Genomic DNA, 8,509 nt, shown 5'->3' on the forward strand with positions numbered 1-8,509 from the left:
TTGCTGGCAGCGTTTGAGCTTATTGTAAGCATGAATGATACGCCACTTGCCTTTCGGCTTCCGGACACAAAACGTGGGTGTCGAATAGGGAGACTTGCTCTCACGCACCATCCCTGCGTCGTGTTTTGCACGGAAAAAGGCGTCAATGACGTTGCACTGCTCCTCGGGCAGGGACCATTTGCATGTTACGCAGCAATTGGCTCCCGAAACCAGGTCAATCTCATGACGCACACATCAGTCCGGAGGTAAAACCGAAGGCGGGTCTTTAGGGACGACGTCATAAAATTCCTTTACCAAAGGATAGTACGGATCCAAGGGATTCCGTAGAATCGACGATCCACTCCGTGCGTTCAGCACTCTCTTGGTGGCTTCCGAGACAGCTTCATCCAAAAGCGATGACGAGTCTATCTCCTCGTCCGGTAGTACAATGACCACTTCGACCAAATCGTCTGCCTTCAAGGCACTGCCGAGCTCTTCAAGGGACATCTCGTCCAGCCCAAGAAGAGCATCTACTGCAGACATAGCCTCGAGGCGGACTTCGCCATATTCTTCACCCGTCATACCGATGACGAGGGTGTATAACTGGGCACCATCGTCTACGGTAGACACACCCTGGATCAGGGTCGACGCCCGGCGTCTTGCAGGCCAGCATACGGCGTCACCGTCGCTTCTGTACAGAGGTTCTATGTCTCGGTGAGACCAGGGTGATCAATTATTCCGCGTCGTCCGGTGTCACCCTCACTGTTCGCTCCTTTAGAGCTCCAATGTTATTTACAATATCCGACGAAGAGCTGCTAACCCCACAGTCTTCGTCCAGTGGACCCCGTGCCACTCCACGATCAGCCCGCGAGCCACGCTCGAAACTCCTGTTCGATACACCGTTGGTGTCAACCAACTTGGACATTCCAATGTCCAGCACGTTGCCCGTCTCGTTCCAGTGCTATCGCCAATAGCGCTTTTGTCTCCTAGCAGAGGTGGGTTCATGACTTGTCAAAGCTCCACCAGGAGACGTGCGCGTAGCTCCCAAGGCCGTTGACCTCCAATCAATTCATGGCTCATGGTGTTCCAGCCATGCCATTCCCAGGATGAGGTCATACCTTGCATCCTAGTCTAAGACTAGACAGCGCTCAACGCTATCAAAGTCAAGAAAATTGACACTTAGGTCCACAGAGACCTTCGGGACCATGACACGCATCCTCGTCGCTAAGCGAGCAGTGACAATGTCACCCAACCGAGCTTTTAGTGCCTCAGCATACAGCTGACTTCCCTCTATCGTGGAGGGTCGAGCATAATTGCACGACGCCTCAGAATCGATGAGGATCTGCCATGGCTTCTCGAAGCCCTTTACGGTCACCTCTACGACCAGCAAGCCCAGCTTGCATACACGTTGCGTGTTTAAGAGCACGAAGCTCTTCAGGGCTGGGCCCTGTTGACCTATGCCTCTCTGAGGCTCAACAAAACTCAGTTTTCCCCAGTAGGCCGCCCTGCGCCTACTGAGTGGTGTCGTTTCCCCGCGACGAATCAGACTGGTAGGATTTGGGGCGATGGTTTGAAGAACCTTGACGCGCCTTGCGCAGGAGGCAGACGTTCCGGAGATGACGGGTGCCTCCACAAACAAAACACCGTCGTGTGTTTGTGTGCTGCCCGGCAGCTCGGAGCTCCGCTCCTTTGTCCTCAGCATAGCTAAGATCCATGGGCATAAGCCCATTCGACGAGCTGTTGGAGTGTACATTCCAACCAAGTCGTGCCAACATGAAATTAAATTCGGTATTCAATGCCACATTCACCGCCTCTTCAAACGAAGACGAATGCACACGGAAGACTTCCATTCTGGCCACACCAGTGCGAAGGCCTTCCACAAAGACGGTCACTGTGACCGCCTCCGAAAGGGAATCTGCTGCCATCCCGGCAATTAGAGTGCACATCTCTTGGACAAAATCCACCAATTCCTTGTTGCCCTGTCGGGCGGCAAGGAAACGCGATTGTACGCGATATGCCTGATTGGGCGGCTAGAACATTCGTGAGAGCTGCAATTTCAGCTCCGCCCAGGAGGGAAACGCAGCTTCGACCGAAGTGCCGCACGTCAGTGTCCATTTTCGCGCTCGACCACCGAGCTTTAAGATGGCTAGCGCCACGCGCTGTTGCTCGGTCTGGAGCAAGGCGGATGCGATGACCATTTCGACCTCTCTCACCCAGAGCAGAAGATTCTCTCCATCTTTCCCCTCAAACGCCTTAACGCTCACCATGAGCGGTTTAGGGAAAATCATCCGTCCCTGACGGTGGCATCATATACGCAAATGAAGCAGACATCTTCTGCTGCAGGTGCTCTAGCAGCGCGTTTCGTCATTTGAAAACGCCTCTAGACGCGCACCGATTGCCTCGGGGCACACTTGTGCTACAAGGTTTTGCACGCCCTCAGCGCCAAGCAAGGACATCAGCTTCTTAAGCCCGTCTTGCATGCCCTGGGGCAAAGAGGAAAATTGTTCCATCCTCACAGAGGATCAGTCTAAATGACTCAGGTTTAGATTGACTACAAGTGCTACTAAGTTCAGCAAGGCTGCCGTAGCGTTACGCTTTGAGAAAGCGTAACTTAGGTACCGACCTCTTGTTCGATACTCAGAACAAGTACGAGTTTAGCGGATCGCAATCCGCTTCTCCAAGAGTAATTATAGCCTTAACCCAAGGCTAATTAACTTTTCCGTTTTAAGTCCAAAACTGAATTCATTTATTTTTCTCTGCGGCAAAGCCGCCTGATTTTATGTGTATAGATCTCCCTAGAGATATATAGTAAAATCCATATACATGCACAACCATTCGGGTGCAGTCACACCATGCCCATCTCGTGTGACACACACACCTGTTACCAGGGTACGTGTAACCCCGTTACATTAGAGGTATGTCAATTTCAAATAAACGGATCACTTTATGGCTAAATCATCGATTTTCTAGTGCTAAATACTACCTTTGTCCCTGTAAACATTATTCAGTCTTTAAGCAATGCAATGAGCATAATAATTCCTTTTCAAATTCATCTTGCTTTCTCTGTGGTGGAACTAGATGTATAGCGTGATATTTATGTCATGTCCACAACGCTAGCTTGCTTCACCGCACCACACTACAATCGTAATAACGCAGGGTTGATAAATATATCCAAATACTACTAAAATAAAAAGAAAGACAAGTTTAGTACTTTAACCCTAAATTTCTTTGATTGGCATCATGGTATTATACGTGGTTGGCCTCGGTCTTGGCGACGAACAGGATGTAACGTTGCGCGGACTGAATGCCATTAAAAAGTCGAAAACAGTCTTTTTAGAAAACTACACCTCAGTACTGGGTGTACAGGTGGACAAGCTAAGCGAATTTTACGGCCGCGAGGTAATCCTGGCCGACCGCGACTGTGTCGAGACCGGCGCAGACCAAATCTTTGCTGATGCCAAGACTGATGATGTGGCATTTCTGGTGGTAGGCGACCCGCTTTGTGCTACTACACATTCCGATCTGATTTTGCGCGCAAGAGAGTTGGACATCACGGTGGAAGTGATTCATAACGCATCGGTAATGGGTGCAGCGAGTGCTTGCGGACTACAGCTTTATTCATTTGGCCAGACCGTATCAATCCCTTTTTTCCGGGATGAATGGCGTCCAGATAGTTTTTATGAAAAGATTCAGTACAATCGTCGCGGTGGCATGCACACGCTCTGTTTGCTAGATATCAAGGTGAAGGAGCCTGACTTTGAAGCCATGTGCCGTGGCCGTAAGGTCTTTCTGCCACCGCATTTCATGACGATAAATCAGGCTATTGAACAGCTAATTGAGATCGAAGGAAAGCGTCAAGAAAGAGCTTACACCAAGGATACACTTTGCGTCGGAATGGCACGTCTTGGCCAGAAAGACCAGACGATTATTGCTGGAACCATGGAGGAGCTGCTGACTGCAGAATTCGGGGCGCCTCTGCACTGCCTTGCTATTGCAGGAGACGTGCACCCACTTGAGGAAGAGGTGAGTAGATTGCTATAAACAATTTTGATTGTGCTGACGCGTGCTTTGCTTTGTGTGCTCAGATGCTGAAACAATTTTACTTAACAAAATGAAATTGAGACAACGTTTTTTATGAGTACAAAATCGACATGTACTAGACACCTTTTTTGCCAGGTTTTGATCTGTTCGACAGTATTCTGGTATCTGCTATAGTTCGACGTTTTGAACACGTCAAGCACTTAAATCGCAGAATGTTTTGAAACTTCGTAATGTGAATATTACTCCTTGTGACCATGGACCACATGTTAAGAAAATAAATCAATACCGCTGCTCAGTAATTAAGACTGATCGATATAAGTGCTAGGCAAGGCAACCATCGAGCTTGAGGCTGAGAAGAAAAGTTTTCGGCTTTGCGAAGCAATATCACTTTGTATTATGTAATTGGCAACGGCTTCATATGCACACAATTTTATAGCTGCAAAAATTGCACATTTAGCCCTCAATTTGAAAGTTTGGGCTCTGCTTATGGACTTATGATTCAATATATAGATATTGTTTATTTCATAACAAATGTAAAAGTTTCTTTGGATCCCAATCGACACCCAATGATTGAACCCCCCGGGTGTGACATATTATAGCGTAATCACTCCGATGCTCACGGATGATATAATCTTTCTCGCGAGCTAAGGTAGCATACGTCACCACCCCTGTACAATTTAAATTTGGGTCCTCAAGACGTGCGACACAAGCCTAGCTCAACCAGTAATATTTCGCACAAAACTCCGACCTTGTAATCACACAGGGCCTGATAACCTTCAATGCATTCAAGAGCCGCCACACTCAACCTTCGGAGCTGTACTTCAGGTAGAGCCATACATTGGAGCTTGAATATGTATAGTATTGTTCAGCTGGAAATGTTGAAGATTTTATTAAGACAGTATAATCTAAAATTATACTCCTCGTCAATATCTCATCTATCCACCAACTTAAGTAAACTAGATTAAAGGGAAAATGCAGTCTCGGTCGATTTCTAGAGGTAGTAAGCAATTAAGGTAGCGGCAACTCCGACGGCAGTATAGATGGCTGGGGTTATCCCAGAAGCTGCACTTGTGGTCGATGGAGTTGGATCGCTAGTAGGAGTGGTAGAATTAGTCGAGTCATCAGCAGTAGAATTCGTTTGCGTTGGGTCTGGAATATCTGTGGTGCTGCTGTTTCCCGGGGTCGTACTGTTAGGACAGATAATGTTAATCCACAGCGATGAATTCGACATAGAAGTCGCGTCGCCTGGGTGCGACACACCAGTGGACCAGCGCACGGTATTGTTTTCCGATGAAAATTCGCAGCATGGGTCGCCTAATTCATGGCCATTGGACTGTCCATCACCATCCGAGTCTTTCGCACAAAGTTCACTTGTCCACTGCAAATCGGCGTCCTCAAAATCACTACCGAATGAATTCCTGGGACCACCACCTTGGACATTGATGTGGCCCAAAGCTTGAACGCCGACTACGTTTCCACCGTTAGGCACGCGAGTGACATAAGTTGGACGAGCGCTCACAAGAACCGCCGAAGACGCAACGACAGCAATGGAGAGAGTAATACAGGTCATGTTTTTAAGGATGAGGAGGAGGTTTGTAGTCAAAAGCGTTTTGCAGAATGGTAACATGAAACGCAGCCTCATGCCGATATTCTGCAGAAGAAACATTTGGCAGCACCAACAGAAGTGCCTCAAAGATTTGTTTCGAGACGTCGTAGACATTATGGCCTCGACGATTGAAGATTGGGTTCCAGACGGTACTGATTATGATTTTTAACGTACAAGTGTTAGTTTACGTACGTATACAATGAAGCAGTTTAAGTGTTTAGTCTGCATTACGTATGGCCTAGCAGATACATGTACGTATTCTAAAAAACAGAATAGACGGAGAAAAATCCAAAGTTAATATAAGAAGCTACGAGTGGACATTGTCCAACACCTTAACCTCCCGCAATAAAAAATCAGAAAAACCTTCGAGAGAACAAAAGCGACTGCCACGAAACAAGCATCAAAGTCTTGAACGTCCATATTATAATTCTCAACTGTAGACTCTCTCGAGAATAAGTTTCAAGCTTTTGTACTGCCTGCTACAATCTACCTGGTGCATTATAAGTCGTCTATTTGCCATCAAAGCCACTTGAAAAACTTTCTTCCCATGCAACGTTCCTAGACTTTAATCATCTGCGCACGAACTAAAAATGCTCGTAGGACTCTGATAAAAAAGGCGGAGAATAAATTACGAAAATTAGGTCAATTTGTTCATAAACAGCCACAGCGACGCAAACACCACCCTTACTAACGCGTTATAGATAAATGAGCAAAAAAGAGCAGGTTGAAAATTTCAAATGTGGAAGTAAGTGTAGGCGAGGATTCGCCACGATACTTACCTGTTTGTGGCGAATTGAAGTCACATGATACTCAATAATAAAGCATTTCACTCCATAAATATTATGCACAAGTAAATGCACTACATATAAGCTCAGCGGGCAGATCAGAACAAAAATTGTGTATGGTATGTATAAGTCAGGACGTAAACAGCAAAGCGCTTTACCTTTACTTCTTACTTTTTATGTGATTTGATCTCAACGCATGTTTCCGTAATCATGAAATGCTCTCTAGCACCCATAATGACTGGCATACGGTAGTCACCATCCTTACTGTCTTAGCTTCCCATATTCGTATTTTCTATAATCTTGAACTGGCTCCTCACCAGTTAATATTAGCAATGGCTAATTTCTCCAAGGACATCAGACACTATTTGCTTTTAACATTATGTTTGCCTTCTAAACATCTTTGTGTCATGTATATGTATACATGCTTTAATTCTTTAGTTTAGTAAACATCAATTTAAAGCTACAGCCACACTGGCCGGTTAATTCCTTGACATGACGCCTACAATCTTATGTCCTGGATTTCACTTGATCTCCTTCAAGGTCTCTCGCACCAATTCTAAACAGCCCGCTATTATAGCACTTGGCGAGACCAACCAGCATTGGAACTTGATACTGCGTTGCAAAAGGTGACAATAGCTTCACATTGATATCAAGAATTGACGTTGTCGGACAACGAAACAGTACTTGGCTTTATCAATTCATGCTTTTCATCGAATTATTCATGGTAAGATCAAAGACGTTTCAAAGAAAACACGTGATGACAATAGAAATGAATGGGCTGTCCCATTCTTCTATGTGTAAAGTACGCCAAAATTTCCGTACACATCGCAAAGATTTCCTTTTGTTTTACGAGTCCAAACACGTAGAGGATGTGTTCACCTGGCGCCACCGAGGCGACATTTGAAAGTGAAAGTGGTTTTGATCTAGATTCTAGAGTGATGTAAATATAAATTTAGATTGATGCTTAGTTTATTTAACCATAGCCAGTCCACATGTCCCTTTGATCTCTTTTTCCGTGACCTCATCCCCAGTACCAATCATCAAGCTTCACTTACACATCAAACTTTTGTGCGTGATGAGGACGCGAGGACTTTTCTGTGGAGTACGTGTCCAAGTACATGCAGGTTTATAATTGGACGCTGTAAATAGATTTATAGAGTATTAGTTTGTGCTAAATGTAACTATAAATATTGGTCAGGCTTAAAATTATTTGCGGCTGCCGAGTTTGCGCTGGTAAATGCAAAAAGATTAAATTTTTACGCTTCATTCAGCAGTAAAACAGCCCTAGTGTAACGGGTTGAGTATTGTACTATTCTGTTGATAGTTCATTTATGCAAGCTACAGTATTGTATGATTGTACAAAATTCACATAGCACGTTTGTAAGATACTCATAGTTTTGAAGTATTGGTATCTATGACCTCGTCATAGTATATTAAACGTCGACTAGTCAAGCCAATTTTAATGCAAGAAATGGTAGAGCGTATGTATTGGAATGAATCTCAAGGCATTAATCCAAAATTTATGTCCATCTTGAAATAGAAGTACAACAAAGTATTTACTTAGTTACGCCAAAGGCCCTCGACCCCGCATCTCAGTGGAGCGCTTGATTTTTACCTCTGTTCGGTACGAACGCTCTGCAGAGTACACAACAACTCTGTTGCAGCTGGTCGCTCATGTAGTCAATCCTACGACTTATTTTGAAAGGGCTGTAATCGGTGGAGATGGGACATAAGATGTTAGACTATCTGTCCCCGGTATGATTATATATACTTAGAAAGCTTGTGTAATAGTTGATGAAGGTCGGAAATTTGACGACCCAAGGACCAAATGCGGTAGTCATTCGCCTGGAAGCACTCACCAGCTATAAGTATACAATGGCAAGACATCTCGAGGAACACCTCAAACGGGCGCTAATTGGAGGGTTGATGGAACCGACCATCAGGCTGCTGGTATTGAGAGTCGAGTACTTTGAGGAACAGGTCAGAAATGTTTTTCTCTCCGGATTTGAGAAGTGAATGAAGCATTTTTTTATACTCTAGACGAAGTGTGACGGGTCACACGGCACCTTGCACAGAGGAAGCTTGACTTCCAAGAGTA

The 8,509-nt window shown here is 45.3% G+C and overlaps 3 protein-coding genes across 3 annotated transcripts; 1 reads left to right on the forward strand and 2 right to left on the reverse strand.

The window, feature by feature from the left end:
* Window positions 1-234: 234 nt before the first annotated feature.
* PHALS_10250 (reverse transcriptase) lies at window positions 235-561 on the reverse strand (the record flags this gene model as incomplete). Its single annotated transcript, XM_024725640.1, has 1 exon — window positions 235-561. One exon carries the CDS (start codon window positions 559-561, stop codon window positions 235-237), a length of 327 nt encoding a protein of 108 aa, XP_024576396.1.
* Window positions 562-3,561: 3,000 nt separating this feature from the next.
* PHALS_10251 (diphthine synthase) lies at window positions 3,562-4,094 on the forward strand (the record flags this gene model as incomplete). Its single annotated transcript, XM_024725641.1, has 2 exons — window positions 3,562-4,002; window positions 4,065-4,094. 2 exons carry the CDS (start codon window positions 3,562-3,564, stop codon window positions 4,092-4,094), a joined length of 471 nt encoding a protein of 156 aa, XP_024576397.1.
* Window positions 4,095-5,011: 917 nt separating this feature from the next.
* PHALS_10252 (uncharacterized protein) lies at window positions 5,012-5,590 on the reverse strand (the record flags this gene model as incomplete). The annotated part of the gene is made up of 1 exon (XM_024725642.1): window positions 5,012-5,590. The coding sequence occupies one exon, from the start codon at window positions 5,588-5,590 to the stop codon at window positions 5,012-5,014; it is 579 nt and encodes a 192-aa protein (XP_024576398.1).
* Between the last annotated feature and the right edge of the window lie 2,919 nt (window positions 5,591-8,509).

This window comes from Plasmopara halstedii (genome assembly GCF_900000015.1).
Source record: "Plasmopara halstedii genome assembly, contig: Scaffold_470, whole genome shotgun sequence".
Taxonomy (NCBI): Eukaryota; Oomycota; class Peronosporomycetes; order Peronosporales; family Peronosporaceae; genus Plasmopara; species Plasmopara halstedii.